At 44.7% G+C, this 21,966-nt stretch overlaps 1 protein-coding gene across 1 annotated transcript in view; it reads right to left on the reverse strand.

The window, feature by feature from the left end:
* Nucleotides 1–21,966, reverse strand: part of LOC130121601 (lysine-specific demethylase 2B) — a 68,393-nt gene that overhangs the window by 3,283 nt on the left and 43,144 nt on the right. The window contains exons 13-20 of the mRNA XM_056290444.1: nucleotides 16,808–17,038; nucleotides 14,325–14,468; nucleotides 14,084–14,170; nucleotides 13,626–13,952; nucleotides 9,849–10,936; nucleotides 9,549–9,712; nucleotides 8,664–8,825; nucleotides 7,622–7,840 (exon numbers count right to left, since the gene is read on the reverse strand). Coding sequence (XP_056146419.1) covers nucleotides 7,622–7,840; nucleotides 8,664–8,825; nucleotides 9,549–9,712; nucleotides 9,849–10,936; nucleotides 13,626–13,952; nucleotides 14,084–14,170; nucleotides 14,325–14,468; nucleotides 16,808–17,038 — 2,422 coding nt within the window. The remainder of the gene's footprint in view (nucleotides 1–7,621; nucleotides 7,841–8,663; nucleotides 8,826–9,548; nucleotides 9,713–9,848; nucleotides 10,937–13,625; nucleotides 13,953–14,083; nucleotides 14,171–14,324; nucleotides 14,469–16,807; nucleotides 17,039–21,966) is intronic.

Consider the following 21,966-nt stretch of genomic DNA (forward strand, 5'->3'; position numbering starts at 1 on the left):
TACAATGAAGTTTGTCTTCTGCATTTAACCCATCCACTTTTATAGGAGCAGTGAGCAGCTGCAGCGCCCGGGGACCAACTCCAGTTCTTCTTTCCATTGCCTTGCTCAGGGGCACAGACAGGAGTATTAACCCTAACATGCATGTCTTTTTGATGGTGGGGGAAACCGGAGCACCCGGAGAAAACACACAGACACAGGGAGAACATGCAAACTCCACACAGAAAGGACCTGGGATGGCCTGGGGTTCGAACCCAGGACCTTCTTGGTGTGAGCTAACCACTGGGCCACCGTGCCACCTGTATGTAACGTACTGATCATGTATTGATTAATGCATGAATCACCATATATGTATGTATGACTTATCATGAATGCATATGCCCAAAAAAGAGAACACATGAAGAATTTTTTAACACAGCGGTGGCTAACCATGTGCCATGGAGAGCCATGTTTATGCAGGTTTTCATTCCAACCCGACTCCACACCAGGTGATTTCACTGATACATTCTTCCTTTGGTTGAAGGGTTGCTAATCAGTGAAATCACCTGGTGTGGAGTCCGGCTGGAATGAAAACCTGCATACACATGGCTCTCCGTGGCACATGGTTAGCCACCCCTGATGTAACACATCAAAGTAAAACATAGACCTTCTGTGCATTTGTAGCACTTTAAATAAAGTTGCCGTTATTTGTTAATGAACATGCCACGCACCCATGGCTCATAATATATGGGTAAGTTTTATTTCAAGTTGTATTCTTCATAAAATTGAAATCACATGCGTTAATAAACACACAGAATGTTGTTCGCTGTATATTTTATGATTCGATAGCCTATGTTTCATAAATAAATAATATTATATTGACAAAATCATGAAAAATGTCATCAATATTAGCAACAGTTATGGCGTTTCCTGTCCTGACAGTAAAGGTGCAGAGCCTCCAAAGGAAGTGCCCCACAGTGGAGGTCTGCAGCAGATCCTACTGAAACTGGCGTGATTCTAATGCCCAATATCAAGAGCAGGATCTTTGATATCAAGGGCACAATTTCTTATGCTCCCACTCTAAACCCTGTCCTTGCACTCAGATCCAGCCAACTTTCACATGGATTCCCTCTGCTTTCATTCAAACCCTTTACCCATGCGTTCAAACCTCCTCGTGCTCACACAGAGCTTTCCTGTGCTTCTACTCGGATTTGATTTGCGCTCTCGCCTGGATCACTCTGCTCGCTGTCCTCGCTCTTGGGCTGTGCAACAACCACAACATAACGGCAAGATATGGGCAGAGTTTTAGCATGGAGTTTTGGTTTCTGGAGAAAAAAAAATCTCATTCATTTTCCCATAGGCAATGTCAAGAGAATGCCCATTTCAGCATTTCTAACAATTGAATGCTTGTGAAACTCTCCTGCTTGAATAAACTATCAGCAACTGCGTTGGAAAAAAAAGTCACAAGACTGTGTACGTAACTGACTAGTCAGCTATGAGTCAGTTTGCATTACTTTTCAGAAACATCCAATAACAGAGCTTACAATCCTGTTTCCCGCACTGGAGATACTTTGTAGCCACCTAAATTCCTAAGATAAAATAATTCAGCATTAATTTGAATCAATTTAACATCAAGAACTTTGCTTGATTCCTGACTACTACCAGCGGTCTGAAATGCATACCACTTTCCTTGGACTTATTATATGAAGGAGCACTTGATTTTCCGTAGTAATGGCTGCCAAGGCTCATGGATACTGTAGTTTTTTACATACTAAACAGACCACAAAAACATGACTTCAAAGAAACAGAATTGAAATTTTTATAACCGATAGCAATCCTAAGGGGCATCCAGGTAGCATATTGGTCTATTCTGTTGCCTACCAACACGGAGATAACCCAATGACTGCTGGGATAGGCTCCAGCATCCTCGCGACCCTGAGAGCAGGATAAGTGGTTTGGATAATGGATGGAATAGATGGATGGATAACCGATAGCCATGAAATAACCCTATAGCGTCACTTAATCATTCGCGAGACTCCTGAGTTTCTCTTGAGCAGATAAGTGGGCAGAGCCACTGGTTCCCAGAAAAGTTCCCCCCCATTCATTTCACCCTTAGAGTATAACTAGAGACAGGCCCCAATATGGCCGTAATTCATTCTTAATGGATCTGCTCAGCGGCAATTTGAAGCCAAAAATCTATCTGAATGGATGTCACAGTATTGCCAAGCTGGCTCATTCGGTCTTGCACAGTGGATGTCCAATTCACGTCACAGCAGCAAGAGAATGATGACAAACATGCACCTAGGGAGTGCACAAAGCTCTCAGCTTGGTCATGTTCACAGTCAATGGTAAACTTCCCTGTTTTTACAGACTAAGAACGCATACTTCATTATGTCTCTTAATTTATAGAATGTTAAAAACAATTAGTATGTTTTCTACAGGAAATGTGTTGTGCACAGAAATCATAGATTTTGCCACAGAAAACGTAATTCACACATTATTGGTTAATATTTATTGTCTAACTTTATTTATAGTATGCCTTTAGGTCCTCAATTTATGAACTGTAGATGTCTAACTTAGTAATAATCATATCTTACTCATGCCCCCCCCTTTTCTCCCCAATTGTATCCGACCAATTACCCCACTCTTTCGAGCCATTCGAATCTCTGCTCTGCCCCATCTGCCAATCCAGGGAGGGCTGCAGACTACCACATGCCTCCTCCGATACATGTGGAGTCGCCAGCCGCTTCTTTTCACCCGACAGTGAGGAGTTTCGCCAGGGGAAAGTAACACGTGGGAGGATCACACTATTCCCCCCAGTCCCCCCCCCAAACAGGCGCCACGACCGACCAGAGGAGGCGCTAGTGCAGCGACCAGGACACATACCCACATCTGGCTTCCCACCTGCAGAAATGGCCAATTGTGCCTGTAGGGACGCCCGACCAAGCCAGAGGTAAGACGGGGATTCGAACCGCCGATCCCCGTGTTGGTGGACAACGGAATAGACTGCCACACCACCCAGACGCCCACCTTAATCATCGTTTAATAAAATGGAATACAATTACTAGCTTGTTGCAGTTTGGTAGCTATCGGAAATGGCTTTATGGAAATTTATGACAGAACAGCCTGATGCCCCTCCCCCCCCCTTAAGCATAGTGACAACAGTGACAATGTGTTTGATATTGAACTGGGCTTTGTGCGTACAAACTATCAGCACAAGGGTTTTAACATCATAACCTGTATATCTTACTGAACTGACAAAAATCAACCTTGCTATAAACATTGTGAAAAAAAAGAAATGCCTGCCAGCCTCATAACAGATACACAGAGAAGTGGGTGCTTGCTGTGAAAGTGCTTATCAGCGTTGCCCTGCTATGGGTCTGTCCTGTGCTCAATCTGAAAATCATACTGACCCAGCTCTTCTGACTCAGCTCTTCTAGCCACCTTCCCAACTAACTTTCTAGATGCTTGAAGCTGAACAGCCAGGTCAAACTGTTTTGGTCTGTACAGTAATGTCCGCACTGTCTCATAAATTTCACCACAGCAAGAAGCTCTCCTCTTGTTACCGAGTAGTGCTGTTGTGTGCTCTGGAGTTGTGAACTGCCATACGCTATGACTTCCTCTTCTCCTTCCTGAATCTGAGACAGAATAGCCTGTTTGTTGTACTTAGAGGCATCTGTATTCAGGATAAACCGACCATCAGATGTAGCATAAGACAGTGGGTGATGAGGTCAGCCTGTCTTTGAGTTCAGCAAAGGCTTGTTCCTGGGGCTCACCCCACCAGAACTCTGCATCCTTCTTCTGGAGCTTATGTAATGGGCTGCAGATCTGGGAGAGCAACTGGAACAAAACAATGGCAATGGTTTCAAAGAACGCTTGCAGCTCTTCCAGTTTTGTGGGTGGGCTCCAGTTCCTGATGCTGTTGATGAGTTCAGGATTTGAACGTATGCCCTGGCCACTTAACACACGACCTAGGAAATACACCTCATCTTTCAGTAGATGGTACTTGGATGGTTTTAGCTTCAGCCGAGACTGAATCGTGTACTCCAAGATCATAGCAAGATTATTTAGGCTGTCCTCAATATCCTTGCCCAGGACCATTATGTCATCCAAGTATATAAGGAGAATCTGCCACTGTAGTTCTCTCAGCACAATTACAATTTCATTACAATTACAATTTCATTTAGCACAACCTCTGCTGCCTGCTGACAGGTGCTTGGTGAGCTGCGTAAGCTGAAGGCCATTCTGTTGTACTTCTACAGCCCATATTTAGTGATGATGGCCGTCTTGCGATGGTCTTGCTCATTTGCTTCAATTTGCCAGTATCCACTTTAATGATCAAGAGTTGAAAAGACTGTGACCCTGCTAAAAGTGTTGAGACACTATTAGTGGTTAAGTGTCTTTTAAGGTCAGTTCATTGAACAGTAGTAAATAAACCATCGGACACTGCCATCTTTTTCTGTATGAGTACAACAGTAAATGCCCATGCTGAGCTCAAAGGTACAATAACACCAGCATCCAAAATGGTTTTGAGCTGCTTTTCCTCTTCAGCTTTGAATCCAAGTAGAGTGCAGCATGGTCGATGTCTGACAGGGTGTATGTCTCTCATATATATGCAATGGTGGACAACACTAAGTCTTAATGACTGGTTGCAAAGATCAGAATCAGAATCCGAATCCGAATACTTTATCCATCCCCAAGGGAAAATTGGGAAGGATCGATTGATACCTCCAAAGCAAGTTGCTGTTAATTTAGCCCTTCACATTTTGATATGAAAACTTCTGAAGATGCTCAGGTAGGTCTAAAATGTACACTGGCTGCAGACAACGTACATTTTGCAATGGCGGAGCATCATCTGCCATCAGCTGGCCAGAGGAGGTGTCTGAGGATTCTTTCTCAGGTACTGGCGGTGTGGGGAAGAAATTAGGAGATGCTGGGGTCATTCACCACTGCTTCCAGGTAGATATTTTGTTGGTGAAAATAAATGTTGGGCTCTCCCGATGGCTACGAAATTTCCAACCTCAGAGTGGGTGCTTGGCAGATCAATTTGCCCATAACATTTTTGCTGTTAAATGAGAACAGCATAATCCTCCCTGACATGTCCCAGGAGAGCACAGATGAAGCAGATTTCTGGCCCTCTTACCCACTCATTTAACTTGTTCACCCTCCCTGCATTGGTCCAACTCAGATGCTGGGTGATTCTCTCAAAAGGAATGAAAAAGGTGGCCCAGCCTTCTTTCCCATCAAACATGGGCAGGAGTTTGGCTGTTAAGCAAGAAGAAGAAAAGTACTGAGGAGCCCAGGAGCTGCTGAGAACCCCTTGACATAGGCTGCTGTTCTCTTGAGCGTAATTTGGATCACTGTGGAAGCCATAGATGTGGGAGTTGACGCTAGAAGGAGAAGTGGCCATGCTAGGCTGGGGGAGACCACCCCTTGCAGTGTTGTGACACCGATGGACAACTGGTTTGATGAAAGGTTGTTCTGTATTCCAAGATTTAGCTTGCTCATTTCTGGAGTGTTCCACATTACGTGGTTCAACTGGCTCTGTAGCAGAATGTTCTGGAAAATGCAGTTGGAGCAGAGCTGAGTGTACATCAATGAATACAATCCAGTGCAAGGGTGAAATCTAGTGTGGAGCAGATCTGACTGTGTACGTCAATGAATAAAATTCAGTGCAAGGGTGAAGTCTAGTAGTGTTCCCTCAGCTGCCACAGATGACATATCGGAAGAATAAGCACTATTTGTCATACATTCAAAATGGCATGGATGTACTGGGCGAAGCTGCTGATGTGTTCACATTTCTGAGACGACTATCCAAACTTTCTAGCCTTGGCTTTAATTCTCAAATGCTTTTCCCAGCTTTCCAGGATGCGGTATAATGTTGGTGACAGCAGTTGCAGCAGCTGTTGGGTTTGCTCTTGCTGCTTGGTTTGATCTTCCTGAAAGACTTAAGTTTGGCTTTCTATTTCAGTTTGTATCCACACAGGTGGCTGCTCTTGACTAGCTGTTTCTTGGCCTGCTTGGCCTCCAGTCCCTCCTTAACTTGCTGCTTTTTTCTCCATTTTAGATTAGTTTTTTTTTCTTTTATTATCATTCTTAATGTATTATGTATGTAAATTATCTGTATACTGTTCAATCAGGGGAATGCTCCTTTAATGCCCCAATTGTTAACATTTAAAACTTGTTATACAAGGGTCTTAGATTTCTCCTCTTTCTCGTATGGAATTTTTTTTAAAGTCCATTATCATCTTTATTCTGGACTTGTAAGAAGGCTGGCCGTGCTTGGGTAGACTGTTTAAGACTTGCAGTGTTATGCAATGAGCTTCCTGGCATCAGAACCTTGCTTCCTAGAGGATAAGCTAATTGCTAGCAAAAGGTATCATTAGCTAACTCAGCAAGTGATGGATTTCTATCCCGGGCACAGAGGGAGGATAACTCTCAACTCGACATCTATGCAGATGAGAGACAGTGGACAACTAGCTGCAGGTGGGGCTGGCTAACACTTAAGGTGTATCACTGTGCCTCAGAGCCTATCACATCATCTGCAGCTTATGTAAAACTTGGACCTGTGGCTATTATAACAGGAATAGTGTTAACTCTGAGGCAGCATAGCATTAAGAGTTTTAAAGACAAATACGTTCACATTACACTGTGAAGAATCCACTGCTCCTTCTCAGAATAATTTGAAGGAAGAATAATTTGAATAATATGAATAATTTGAAATAAAACTGACTTGACTTGACTTGAAGGAAAGTGGTAGAGTGGACATCGATGCATTTCAGATCAGTGGCAGTAATGAGGGGGGAAAAAACAATACTCCATAGTTCTTGTTGGTGAATCATTTCATATTACTGCTGAATTGCTTTATCCCTTTATCCTAAATGTTTAGGTAGCTACAGAGCTTCGTCAGTGCGCGTAACAGAGTTTTAAGCTCCATGACTGGATGTTTATTAAACGCAATGCACACTGGGCTCGTAGTTGAGTTAACTTATGTACACAGTCTTGTATGGTACCTTTGACTTTTCTTCAGGGTACCAGAAGTTTTTCAATGCAGTTACTAATTGTTTATACTGATGATTCAGCCATGAGAGTTTCATGACCATTCAACTGTTAGAAATGCTCTAACGGCCAGTCTATGAGAAAATGAATGGGATTTTTTTTTCCTTCCGGGAACCAAGGCCCCTTATATAACTCGGCCCACTTCTGGCCGTGTTGTTGAACCGTAAATCCGAGAGTGAGGAGAGAAATCCAAGCAAGGGTGCAAATGAAATCTGAGCACAAGCACAGGAGAGCTCTGTGTGAGAACAAGCAGGTTTGAGTGCACACATACAGGTTTGAATGAGAGCAAAGCAAATCCGTGCAAAAGGAGGCTGGATCTGAGTGCAAGAAGAGGTTTTTGAATGAGAGCACTGGAAATCTGTACATAAGCATAAGAAATTGTGCTTTTGAATTAAAAGACCATGCTCTCGATGCAAGCCAGTATAACCATGCCATAGGGGACATATTGGCCTCTGTGAGCAGAGAGGACAATTAATAAAGATTCAGCGACCCAAGTCAGATGTGAGATATTTGCATGCAAAAACATGGCTTGTCATTTCTATTACCATGCAGCCTACAGTGACACTTATCAAAGTTAGCCTCCTACCTGACAAGTTGATGTCAGTAAGAGAATCTCTTGTAGTGGTGCCTGCAGCAGTTAATATGTTGACAGACTGGTCAGTGACATGGTTGCAGTAGCTGAGGTCCAGCTTGGACAGCAAGGGCATGTAGCGGATAATGAGGTGCAGTGATATGTCGGTGATGTCTAGCCCTGCCAGGCGTAGGTCTACAACGTTACGCAACTTACTCCTGTTGTCTAACTGACCTATTAAAAAAAGAGAGGCACAGAGAGAGATTCAGAGGGCAGAGAATGTTACATTTAACTGCATAGCAAATGGAGTTTATTCTAATAGAGTGACAACCTCCATTAAATGCAACTAGCCATTAAGAATCAAACTGTTTTTTTTCTCATTTTTTGTGTTTATTTTCATATATATCACTTAATGTCAAGAAAGAAGTCAAGAAACACTGGCGACAGCTACAACAACTGACAAAACTTTACTGTTAGGAATGACTCAGACTATCAATAAAAACTCTGTGCACTCAAGCATACATAATCTTCACTTTAATTCTTTTCTTTTGGGGGGGGGGGGTTCCCCCCTTTTTCTCCCCAGTTGTACTTGACCAATTACCCCACTCTTCCGAGCCGTCCCGGTCACTGCTCCACCACCTCAGCCGATCCGGGGAGGGCTGCAGACTACCACATGCCTCCTCCGATACATGTGGAGTCACCAGCCGGTTCTTTTCACCTGACAGTGAGGAGTTTCACCAGGGGTACACAGTGCACAGGAAGATCACGCTATTGCACCCAGTCCCCCCCCCCCCCACAAACAGGCACCCTGACCGACCAGAAGAGGCACTCGTGCAGCGACCAGGACACATACCCACATCCGGCTTCCCACCCACAGACATGGCCAATTATGTCTGTAGGGACGCCCAACCAAGCCGGGGGTGCACAGGGATTCAAACCGCCGATCCCCGTTTTGGTATGCAATGGAATACACTGCTATGCTACCCAGATGCCCCACACATTAATTCTCTTAATATGCAGGTCATATTTATATAGCTGCAAATTGACAGATTGGTACCTGGCCTGTTATCTGTTGGGGGGGATAGCAGGTCCCTTATCTGTGCATCTTTTAGTCCCTCAACCCACTGAACATCCAACGTGCGTAGCAGAGGACAGCTGGAAGTGCAAAGAGCAGAGACTGCCACCCAGGAGCATCCTGACAACAGCAGGACCCGTAGACCTGCAGCAAAAAGAAAGGGAATGAAGCATGTTAGACTATATTTAATGATAGTTATTGATTCACTTGGGGTTTTTTTTCCTGTATGTTTAACTTATTTATTGCAATGACCCCAAATTCTGCTTAATTCAATATTCTGCGCATTAATCTTAGAATCGTGCCATCACAAAAATGTGTCTCGTTTTCTATTTTTCTTGCCCCGAAAGTTTCAGCTACCCTATGGGCAGAACAAACACAGATCACAACAACGATGCTAATGTAATTACAGGCGGTGCATAATCCAGCAAAGAAATTGATCATGTACCAAAGAAAAACATCCAAAGCACTCAGGAACCACTTAAAATGTAATTTCCACTGATCCATTCAAGACCCAAAATCTATAAAAAGATAATGGTAGTGGCAATAGCCATTAACACATGAACCAAAATAATACTTTAGCTTTGCAATTTCACCATATCATCGTGTCGCTAGCAAGCTACATTATACCCTAATTTCTGTTTTTATTAAACTGAACAAGGCAGACAAAAAACTAGATCAGTGGGAGAAAGGGACATTGAGGCCACAGATCAGCTTTGCATCCACACAAACATCTAGCGCACACTTTTTCCCAGTGATCCATCTGAACCTCCCTATTGGCCTGACCTTTATCCACTGCTTTACACATCCTGTTAAAGTAGTGTGTTCTGCTCTTGCCACACAACACTAACTGGCAGGATGTTCTTTTACCAGGCAGTCTGTTGATGAGCCAGCTGAGCTGCTTCTTGGAGATGTTGGTCCAGCTGAGGTCTAACGCTACTGGCTGTCTACGGATGATACCACTCAACATCAGAGGGGTGATGGACTTGCAGCGGTTCAGATCAATTTGCTTCCAAAGCCTTTTGTCACAGCACCTGCAGAGGCACATAACAGGCTTAATACAAGCTTACACAGCCATTGCACGCTGACCCTTAGAGGACACGTCCAATACTAACTTCTCAATGTTACCTTGGGGGTTACGTAGCTCGGAGAGTTACATATCACACTCACCATCTGTTCCAGGTCCTGCAGACACGCATGCAGACACACAGATCTCTGTAAGTTAGATAACTGAAAACCGCCATCCACATCTCCCTAGGTATCATGTGTGTTTCACCATCATCCAGGGGTAGTCTGTCGGGTGGAGGGCTGATGGGGAGTGGGCGGATCACATGGCGCTCCATTTGAAAGTACTTTGACGGTGACCGACAAGGAAGTGGGCGGGGGCATACAGGCGTGATCGAGGGAGTTCTGTTCCAGCACAATGGTGAGAACCCGGGCGGCATCCCACTCACTTCTTGCCCCCCTTGATGCACACAGTCACCCAGGTCACTGCTGTTATTACTGAGAGGCCGTCTGAGCTTTGGCTCATCTCCTTCACTATTAGGTTCAGTCTTTACTGGTCCGTGGTTTTGGTTGGCCAGACTGTCGTCATTTTTCAGCGGTCGTCTGTTCTGACTGGCAAGGCCCTTCTTCGTTTTAAGGGGCCTACGGTGCTGACTTATGGCTGAGTCTTCTGTTTTTAGTGGCCTGCGGGGCTTAAGAGTCAAAGGGTCCTCCGTCTTTAATGGTTGTTGATTGTGATTAACTGGGCTATCCTCCATCTTCAGTGGTCGGTTGTTCTGGTTAGCCAGACAGTCATCAGCTTTTTTAATCTCCTGGTTGAGGTCTTTGCTCAGCTCCCTGCTCAGCTCTTTGTTGGGCAGGCGGCGACGTTGCTGGCGAGCTTTCATCTGGGCAGCACTTTTCTCCCGGAAATCACTTAATTCACTGCTTGGGCCAGCTCTGGGAGAGTTAGAGGCCTGGTTATTTTCTTTGACTGATAATTTCCTCAACAATGGGCTCAGCATAACCTTGACTTTGTCCTCTACACTACAATCCCTCTCCTTCTTCGGTGCCTCCTCCTCCTCTTCCTTATCTCCTTCTTGCTTTTCTTCATCGTAACCTTTTTCTTCCTTTATGTTAATCTTGTCCAGTAAAAATATGTTTTCATCTTCACAATCTTCTTGGCCCTCTTCATCATCACTATCATCATTCTCTGTCTTAATTTGCTGCAGCAGCTTGGGCCTCAAGGAATCATCAGGTTTTGAAAACTTCCTCTGTGAAAGAACAGGGGGAATGATTTAATTTTGGCATCTCATTATGAAATAGTTTTCATTTGGACACCTCATTTATTTTGGATTAATGAGAATTTCCTTTTTTGAGGGGGGGGGATTTTTCCCCCTTTTTTCTCCCCAATTGTATCCAGCCAATTACCCCACTCTTTCAAGCTGTCCCAGTCACTGCTCCACCCCATCTGCTGATCCAGGGAGGGCTGCAGACTACCACATGCCTCCTCCTATACATGTGGAGTCACCAGCCGCTTCTTTTCCCCTGACGGTGAGGAGTTTCGCCAGGGGGACGTAGCGCATGGGATGATCACGCTATTCCCCCCAGTTCCCCCTCCCCCCCCCCCGAACAGGTGCCCCAACTGACCAGAGGAGGTGCTAGTGCAGCAACCAGGACACATACCCACATCTGGCTTCCCACCTGCAGACACGGCCAAATGTGTCTGTAGGGACGCCCGACCAAGCCAGGGGTAACATGGGGGTTTGAACCAGCAATCCCCATGCTGGCAGGTAACAGAATAGACCGCCACAACACCTGGACGCCGCTGATTAATGAGAACTTCAAAGGAATGATTCAAATCAGGCCAAACACCAGAGGTGTAAAAACCCAGTCCAGAAAGTAAAAACCCTAACCGTGTCTTCACTCCATCCATGTATTAAACCAGCTGATTTAGGAAACTAGTCAGTGCAATCTAATGGTTTAGTACATGGGTGGAATACAGTTAGGGTTTTTACTTTCTGAACCGGGTTTTTACACCTCTGCCAAACACTGGCTTGATAAACAAAAGATAAACAAAAGCATATATGAGTGAGCCACACCAAACAGGATGGAGGATTAACAGCATGTGAGAGTGGTTGTACCAGTCCAGACATGTCTTAAAGGGTGTTTACGGTATTTTTAAACCTGGGCCCTATTTTCCCATCATTTGGGGTCTAAATGACTAATAGGGACAAAACATTTTGGAACTGGTCCAGCATTGAGTGAGACCGCTTCAGTTGGCAGCCACGAAATGGGCTGCAATGTAATCCGTGGGGGCAAGTACACCCGTCAAAGCACATGCACTAAAAATGCTCGTTTTTGCCCCTGACGGGCTCAGATTGTTATAATAAGTGTCTGACAACATTATGGAGAGGATACCTACAGAGATAGACCTTTTTCCTTACATTTCGCTTTCATGACAATGTGGATGATGCTTCATTACCAAAATTCAGCCATTACTTTGGAAATAAATTACTGTTAGCGGTTCCTCTATTTTTCACGCTATGCGACCTCAAATGAATGTTCAGCTCTGATAAGATTCGGCATGACTTCTTCCTTTGTAAACACCCGAAACCTCGCCCCCATGCGGAAGCAATGGAAGCAGTAAAAGGGATCTTACAACAGAGAATAGAAGAGAAGAAGTGAAACGTATTTCTTTTGTAAGAAATATTTGTTGAATTTAGAAAGATCAGAGAAAATCACTTTCCATCAATGGGTCACCTGTTGAAACTGTGGACAGTTTTAGATTGCTCGGTTTACACATCACAGACACCCTCACATGGTCTCTCAACACCAATTGCATCCTCAAGGAGGCACAGCAGAGGTTGTATTTTCTGAGGCATCTCAAGAGTTTTGGTACAAGTACCAAAACTCTTCTGAACTTTTATGGCAGTACCATGGAGAGTGTGTTGACAGGCTGTCTCACAGGGTGGCTTGGCAACCTGACTGCTCAGGGCTGCAGACTGCTGCAAAGGACTGGAAAGACAGCAGCAAAAATCATTGGCATGGAACCACCACAACTTCATAATATCTACACCACCCGCTGCAAAAGGAAAGTCCAAAACATCATTAAGGACACCAGCCGCCACCCCGCTCATGTTCTGTTCTCGCTCCCTCCATCTAAAAACCGTTACCGGAGCATCAAACCACACACCCCCCGTCTCAGTAATAGTTTCTTTCCACAGGCGGCCAGGTTGCTGAACAGCTGACACACCCATATGCACCTTACATAGCTGTGTTATCGTGCACTGTATATTGTGTATATAATGTATGAATTTATTGTGTACATAGTCTATGTAGGTCTGTAGTGTTTCTTTTTTTGTGGGGGGGGGGTCCCCTGTGTTAAGCCAGAGAATAGGAATTTCATTCTATTTCTTTTTCTTTTTTGGAATTTTCCCCTTTTTTTCTCTCCAATTGTATCCAGCCAATTACTCCCATCCTCTGAGCCATCCCGGTCGCTGCTCCGCCCTCCGCCGATCCAGGTAGGGCTGCAGACTACCACATGCCTCCTCCAGTATGTGGAGTTGCCAGCTGCTTCTTTTCACCTGACAGCAAGGAGTTTCACCGGGGGGGACGTAGCGCGTGGGAGGATCACGCTATTTCCCCCTCCGCCCTGAACAGGCACCCCTACCGACCAGAGGAGGCGCTAGTGGAGTGACCAGGACGCATACCCACATCTGGCTTCCCACCCACAGACACGGCCAATTGTGTCTGTAGTGACGCCCGACCAAGCCGGAGGTAACACGGGGATTCTGTTGCCCACCAACACCTGCAGTCTCTCTGTTGGCGGGCAACGGAATAGACCGCTACGCTACCCTGACGCCCATTTCATTGTACTTCTAATACACATGACAATAAAATTGAACTTGAATCAAACTTGAACTAGAACATAATAGATTTACGAAATAATTAGGGTCTAACCTTCTTTTTAACAATAACGGGTTCATCGTTGGTGTCAAACAGTTTTCTTTTTTTCCTCAGTGGGTTATCCTCAAGTCTTGGCCGGGACATGGCCTCCAGAGACAGAATGGAGGGAGGCTTCTTTAGAGGCTCCTCGTCTTTCCTCTTGGGAGTTTCTTCCCGATCTCCCTTCTTCTTAACTGTGGATGCGGCGCTCAAGGCGGTGACAGCCACCGCTGTAATGCTGGGAGTGTCGGGCTCCTCTTTTATGTCGCGGTTCAGTCGCGGCTCTTTCAGCAGAGATCCAGGAAGGCTAGACGCATACTTAAAACCTGGTCCTCTTTTTTGCTTAAAGGCCAAAAGGTGGGGGAAAAAAAGCAGAATAACTTTATATCTTTCGGTCTCGTATCTCAACATTTGCCGTCATTAATTCAATTTTAATATCAAATACACACAATAACATCCGCACAGACCCTTACTTTTCCTGTTTTTCCTGCATGGTTGCATTTAGGGCACTCCCAACAGTTTGGCAACTCATCATTTACAACTCCACCTGCATCCTTCACCTGAGCGAGAAAGCACATTTAAAAAGACTGCTGAACAGTGAGAGACAACTGTTAAACAGCACAGGTAAAAGCTTAAATACAGTTCACATATACAACATATATTAGGTAGTAATACACACTCAGTGACCAACACGTCCGGGACTGTGTAATTTACCTTAAGGCAGTTAGGATGTACAATTTCATTGCAGATTGAACACTCCATTAGGATAAGATTAAACTTTTCCTCCTCATCCTCCACTGTGTCTTCTTTCCCCGCCTCTCCGCAGACCAGACACACTGCTGTGTGTGGCAGGACGGGCTGGGGGAAGAAAGCACACAAGAGGTGAAAGTGAGGGTCAGTGTCTCAAATTATCATATCCATTGGCAGACAACCTCACAGTAGTGATAAGCTAGCTGGCTAACACGCGAAAGCACACACCCGCCTACACGTGTGTGTGTGGGGGGGTGGGTGGGGGGGTGAGAGAGACAGAGACGGAGAGAGAAGAGGCACTGTTTCTTTTCTTTCTTTTTTTTTTTTGATTCCCCCTCCCCCTTTTTCTCCTCAATTGTACTTGGCCAATTACCCCACTCTTCCAAGCCGTCCCGGTCGCTGCCCCCCTCCCCCCCTCCACCGATCCGGGGGGAGGGGCTGCAGACTACCACATGCCTCCTCCGATACATGTGGAGTCGCCGGCTGCCTCTCTTCACCTGACAGTGAGGAGTTTCACCACGGGGACGTAGCGCGTGGGAGAATATTCCCCCCAGTCCCGACCAGAGGAGGCGCTAGTGCAGCGAACAGAACACATACCCACATCTAGCTTCCCACCCACAGACACGGCCAATTGTGCCTGTAGGGTCTCCCTACCAAGTCGGAGGTAAGACGGGGATTCGAACCAGCAATCCCCATGTTGGTAGGCAACAGAATAGACCGCTACGCTACCCAGACGCCAGAGGCACTGTTTGTTGAAGTGGGGGACTGGTGGCAGCTATGAATATATAACAAAATCCCCGTGCTCTCTTCATCCCACAGATCATTTGGATGATCTGTGGGATGAAGCAGTTTGTGATAATTAATAAATATTGTCTTTGCAGGTGCAGAACTAGAAGTCCACGTGCAGATGAACTCTGTCTAGGACACACTGGCATGAAAACCCCCGTGTCGTATGCCAAGCCTGCCGACAGCACAGGTTAGTAAAGAAAACAGAAAAAGAAGAAGCACTGTTATTACAGAGGAAAACAGTTAATCGGCTCATCAATTTTATGTTTTACTTCGAAGTTCTCCAACAGCGGCGTAGCTGACTATCAGTCGCCCTCACACAAGGTAGAGAAGGGATTTAGAAGAGACTGCTATAACCGCAAACAATTTCCTGGATGAAACCTGAAGATTTAACAGCATATGAAACTGAACATCATAGAAAATAGAAAATTACTGTTATACTGCCTATGTTTTTTGTGGCATTCCTATACAAAAAATGTACTACAGTATTTCTGTAGTGATGCTGTAAGAACCAGAGGTGGAAAACCCGGCTTCAGAAAGTAGAAGTACTAACCATGTACTTGCTCCACCCATGGACTAAACCAGCTGATTTCACTAATTAGTTCTCCTACCTGGCTGAAGTGTTGTGCAAATTAGAATCAGCTGGTTTAGTGCATGGGTGGAGCAAATACATGGTTAGTACTTCTACTTCCTGAAGTGGAGTTTTCCACCTCTGGTAAGAACACTTGCTACACTATAAAAACGCTATTAGTATTTGTATAGCAATGAAGAAGAAAAAACACATAAACACAGGTACTTTATATAGTACCGGCTTATTTTTTTCTAGTAACATAGCAAAAAACATAATTATGATGGTGCTGTCAAAACTAAAGCAGAAACTGTGGTCTCTAAAAAACAAGCCTAAATAATGTCAGTCACCTTTTCCATCTATTCCAATTCGTGGACAGTTTGACATCAGAGATTAAGAGGCAGAACAAACTCTTCCTCTTTTCTGGCTACAGGAGACAACAGCGAATTTTCATTAAGAGAGACTAAAATGAGTTGCATGTCATTTAGTCCCTTACTTCACACTAGGTCTTTTTTTGGAGGGGGGGATTTTCCCCCCGTTTTCTCCCCAGCTGTATCCGGCCAATTACCCCACTCTTCCGAGCCATCCCGATCGCTGCCCCACCCCCCTCTGCCGATCCAAGGAGGGCTGCAGACTACCACATGCCTCCTCTGATACATGTGGAGTGGCCAGCCGCTTCTTTTCACCTGACAGTGAGGAGTTTCGTCAGGGGGACTTAGCACGTGATAGGATCACGCTATTCCCCCCAGTTCCCCCTACCCCCCCCGAACAGGCGCCACGACTGACCAGAGGGGCCGCTAGTGCAGTGACCAGGACACCTTCCCACCCGCAAGACATGGCCAATTGTGTCCACAGGGATGCCCGACCGAGCTGGAGGCAACACGGGGATTCGAACCGGCGATCCCCATGCTGGGAGGCAACGGAATAGACCACCACGCCACCCGGATGCCCCACACTAATTCATTTTTTGAAGAGATGTTAGCTGTTCATCTTTAAATGACAGACGTGGCCCCATGGCGGTGAGTATTTCAAAATGCATCTGCACAGAAAAAGCATGAAATACAATGAGGAAATTACAACTGAGGAAACTTACAGCAATACACTGCCTCATGATGCAAGACTGTTTCATGCGGCCCGGCCCTCCGAACTTCTTCATGTCTTTACAAAAGTGGCACTCTCCACATTCTTTACGCAGGCATGCTTCACACTTCCGACAGCGCGTTCTCCTTCTCCTGGCTCCTGAGGTCCCACGGCTAGATGACAGCTTAACAGCGGACGCCGGAGACGCCGCCATCTTAGGTTTAGGCCTGTTAAGAGGCCTCGGCTACAGACATGAAGAGAACAGAGAATCAGGTGTCTTGTCAGGTAAGTCAGTAGTTTTAACAGGCAGTTCTGGGTCAGACCAATCATGTTAGTGAATGGCTGTACACCTGGATGTTTGTCAGGTGTGAGCACCTCATACTACACCCAAATCATCCTTGGAAAAAACATGCAAATAAATGTCTTATCTCACTGGTATACGTTGATAGGGAAATACCTAAAACGTCAAGGTTGTAATCTGATTTGGAAAAGGGATGACCGCAAGAGTAAAACTCAAGATGTCTTGACATCATTTTGCTCCCAGCACATACTCACAACTTGACATTTAACTGAACCTCAACAACCAAAACCGATCTCTGAACTGTTTGTGTTGTTGCAAATATAGAACTTTACCCTCTTGAAGGCCAAACAAACCAATGCTGCATTTAGCACTGGGTGCTTTTACTAGGGCTGGGAAAAAATATTGCTATGGGAATATATTATATTACTTTCTCTTGTGATACATTATCAATACCCTGACACCAAATATCAATATTTCTTATTAAATCTGCAGGCACTCTAAACGGATTCCCCCACCGACTTGACTAACCAGAGTCACTACTTGGTGAATCCTTGTGGTAGAACTCATCAAATGAATGAGGGTAAACTTGTGGCGAAGAAGAAGAAACTCACAGGGGGGAAATGGCGGACAGCGTGGACAGCGGGAGAAAGCAAATCTAGAGGCACCATCATCTTTCAAGTCTGAGCCCACTTCAGCTTTTACAATACTGACGGAACAAACAGCATCGGTAAGATAAAGTCTACGCGACAGGCAAGAACTGTCTCGTGAAAGTTAAGTACACGGGGACACCATGAACATGCGTAGCCTCCTTGTTCGTCATCATCCTGATCTCGTTGTGGAGAAAATGGCTAACTTTACATCCCCGAGGGCTGCCAGTATTACGTCTATCGCTAGGTTTATTTGTGAAGGCCTACACCCAAACGGTGTAGTCTAAAATGAAGGTTTTCGCCGAATGCTTCAAACACTGGAGTCAAGATGACATACCGAGTCGAAAATATTTCACTGAAAAAGCTATCCCAGCGTTGTATGCAGAGACGAGAGTAAAGGTGTGTATTTTTTTAATGTTTAGTGTTTATTATTTTTTGAAAGAGAAATGTATATTTTTTGCATTAATGTATTTATTTTTTTGTAAAGTTCATTTATACAGATTGGAAATACTCTAGCGACGCATAGGCCTTTTACCAGTTTATCCAGTTTATGGCTATTTTACATTGGAATGATGGCACACGTGGACATGGACAAGTTGGAAGTGTGTGTGTGTGTGTGTGTGTGTGTGTGTGTGTGTGTGTGTGTGTGTGTGTGTGTGTGTGTGTGTGTGTGTGTGTTAAAAAGGCACTAAGCTTATACTATGCACTTTGTTGTACATTGTTTCATTTCAGTTGTCAAATTCTATGAAACTGACACCACAATGCAGTGAATACATAATTCCTGCTTTTGCCTTTTTAGGGATATCTTTTCTTCTTCAGTTACAGGGATATCTTTTCTTCTTCAGGGATATCGTGATGTATTGTAGACAACTGTCTTGCAATCTATCGAGTATCGCAATTGTGATACTACCGTTATCGTGGGCAACATATCGTGATAGTAACGTATCGTGAGTTACTCTGCGATTCCCACCCCTAGCTTTTACCAAGATGTCCATGGGAAAAACTTAAGACAAAGCATGGTCAAGGCTTTGCAGCATCCTAAAATGACTTCATGAGTAGTTCCATTTTTCTATTCTTATTGCTGAGTTCTGTACTCAAAGTTCAAGTACTAAAACATGAACCACTTTTAAAACCACAGGAAATTAGGAAAGCAAATAACACGGAATGCTCTGTAAAATTATACTGCAGTCAATATTAAACTGCAGGGAAAGGACTGCTTTGAAGCTGAGCACTTTCCATTATTGAGCCAATTTCCTGCCAATACTTAATTTTCCCCTTTTTCTATTCCTGGAGGTGACTCAAAAGTGAAAGAATGCATGTGTGAAAAATTTCAGCGCAGACACTCACAATATAGACACATGCAAGAAGACACTCACCTATGTATACCCACATCCCCACACATTTGATCAAAAATTAAAGCAGAAACACAAATTTTGCACAGCTGATAAAAGCCACATCGTAAATATGCACAATAAGAATGTCCCAGAGGGAATCTTCCTTATTCTGCAGACCAGTTGCATGGTTTTTTCCATTTCAATTAAATTCAATGTATTGTCATTAAAAACAAAGTGCAGGCGCATGTTAAAAACGAAATAAGGCCTGTGGCTTCGCCAAACTGTGCAACACAGACATGGACAGAGTATAAGATATATACCGATGAAGACTAAAAGCTAAAGATAAGTAAAAAAACAAAAAAAAACAAGCACGAGTATAAACATATTTACAGGCATTCAATGGGTAGCCAGGTTCAGGCAGGTAATAGCTTGGGAAAAGAAGCTGTTTTTGAGCCTGGTAGTGCGGGCTCTGAGGCTCCTGTAGCACCTCCCAGAGCGCAGGGGGGAGAACAGCCCATGGTTGGAGTGGATGGGATCTCTGCTGATGCTGAGACCCCTTCGAAGGCAGAGTTTGTGATAAATGTCTTTTATGGCTGGGAGCTGGGTACCGGTGATATGCTGGGCCGCCTTGACGACCCGCTGCAGAGCTTTCTGGTCTACTGAGGTGCAGTTGCCATACCACACTGAGATGCAGCTGGTCAGGATGCTCTCTATGGTGTAGTGGTAGAAGTTGGTGAGAATTTTGGGGGATAAACGGGTGCTCCTCAGCCTCCTCAGGAAATGCAGGCGTTGTTGGGCCTTTTTCACAAGGGCCTGGGTGTTTGATGTCCAGGAAAGGTCCTCACTTATGTACACTCCAAAGAATTTAAAGCTGGAAACACGCTCCACTTCCACCCAATTGATGTGTATGGGGGATTGGCTACAGCTTCTAGACCTCCTGAAGTCCACAATCAACCCCTTCGTCTTCTGCACATTGAGGACAAGATTGTTGGTGGTGCACCATGATGTGAGGTGCTCGATCTCGTCCCTGTAGGCCGTCTCATTACTGTTAGTGACACAGCCTACGGCAGTGGTGTCATCCACAAACTTAACTATTGGCGGGCAGTCATGGATAAAGAGGGAGAAAAGGAGGGGGCTCAGAACACAGCCTTGAGGGGCACCTGTGCTGAGGGTCAGGGTGGAGGAGGTGTGGTCACCTAACCTAACAGACTAAGGTCTGCTGGTCAGGAAGTCCAGGGTCCAGTTACAGAGGGAGGGGTTGACGCCAAGGGAGAGGAGTTTGGTGGTTACTTTGGCGGGGATGATAGTGTTGAAAGCAGAGCAATGCACTTATGACCATGTTACGACCCCAGTGCCATGTGTTGTATATGTGTGTAATTTTCCCTCTCCAGGTAATGCCCCGCCTCCTGTGGAGCTGCTGGTTGCGGCCAGATGATTCCAATCCCTCATCAGCCCGGTATATAACTTGGAGAGCGATGCCCAGCGGGGCCAGTGGGCCATTGTTGGCAGCCAGAGAGAGAGAGCTCTTGTGTTAATAGTCAATACTCCTTGAGAAGGCAGGTGAAAGCTGTGTTATTGTTCTTTTTTCTTTCTTTTTGGTCTGATCTGAGTTTGTTTGTTTGTTATCTAAGCCAGGTTAGCTAAGAGCCAGCGTCTTCAGTTGCCTTTTTTGTTGTACATATTGGCTTAGAGTTAGTTTTTGTTAATAAATCTGTTTGTTTTTACACCTGGTTCTGCTTCCCACCGTTCTTATTCCCCCGGGATACTTTATTTTTTCTTTGTTACTTCCCCTCATCTCCTGGACCTTTAACGGGGAACATAACAGACCACCTTTCAGATATACCATGTATCAGCGAGACATGATGTGTGCCACAGGGCACATGACTGACTTATCATAGTAAATATGTATGAGATGTGCTCTGAGCTGAGCAATATAAAGATTTTTTTTAAATCTCTGTAGCTGTTGTTGTGTTAGATATTCTGTTCCTCCTCCCTCTTCTCCCTCTCCGTTAGGTCTCCGAATCCGATCGGAAGGATAGATGGGTTTTCTCATATCACAAGCACATAATATATTATTCTTAAAATTAAAAACTGCTCAGAATTCAGTGAAATGTTGTGTCATAGTATTGCTTACCTTGCCAAGTTAGACAAGCAGAGCATTTTATTCCATATAAACTACGGAATAAAATGTGATGATGTTAGTAAATACAGTCCTGAAAAATTAAGATCTAATTTCTGTGGTATCACCAGCAATATATATTTTCCTAGTGTCAGCATAGCAACAGCCACCTCCCATCCCCTGCCAGAGCAGTCTATGACAGATAGAGCTGGAACCAATAAAAGCTGTAATGAGACAATCAAACTGAAAAGAAAGGAGGCTCAGTCCTAGGCACATGAAACAATATATTCCTACAGTTTCCATTAAATTGAAAGACTGAGGCAATCACATATCCAGTCAACAGACAGGATTAGAGAAAGATATTGGGATTGGGGGCAGGGCATATGTAATCTGTACTGGATTTCTGTGGGGGTATCAGTAAGGATTAACCATAGAAACGTTCTTGTGAGTAACATGACAGAGACCAGATATGAGACATTCAAAGACACCAAGTTAAAATAAGTGCCATAGCCTACACAAAGCAATTTGGTTTATCCCCATTTTTAAGCAATCTCTCATCATGTTTAAGCAATCTTACTTGTCTAATTAATAGCCACTGGTAAAAATCAGAGGCCGGTTGTTTCACACCAGAAACAAGAGCCCACCTGGCACTCGCCTCCCCGCCTCACGGGGTAAGTGAAAAAACGATAAGAGTATTTCACCTTTCTTTCTTTGTCTTTGTCTGTTATGGACCCTGAGTCTGCAATAAAGTTTTGAACTGAATTGAATTTG

This window comes from Lampris incognitus, chromosome 12 (assembly GCF_029633865.1).
Source record: "Lampris incognitus isolate fLamInc1 chromosome 12, fLamInc1.hap2, whole genome shotgun sequence".
NCBI lineage: Eukaryota > Metazoa > Chordata > Actinopteri > Lampriformes > Lampridae > Lampris > Lampris incognitus.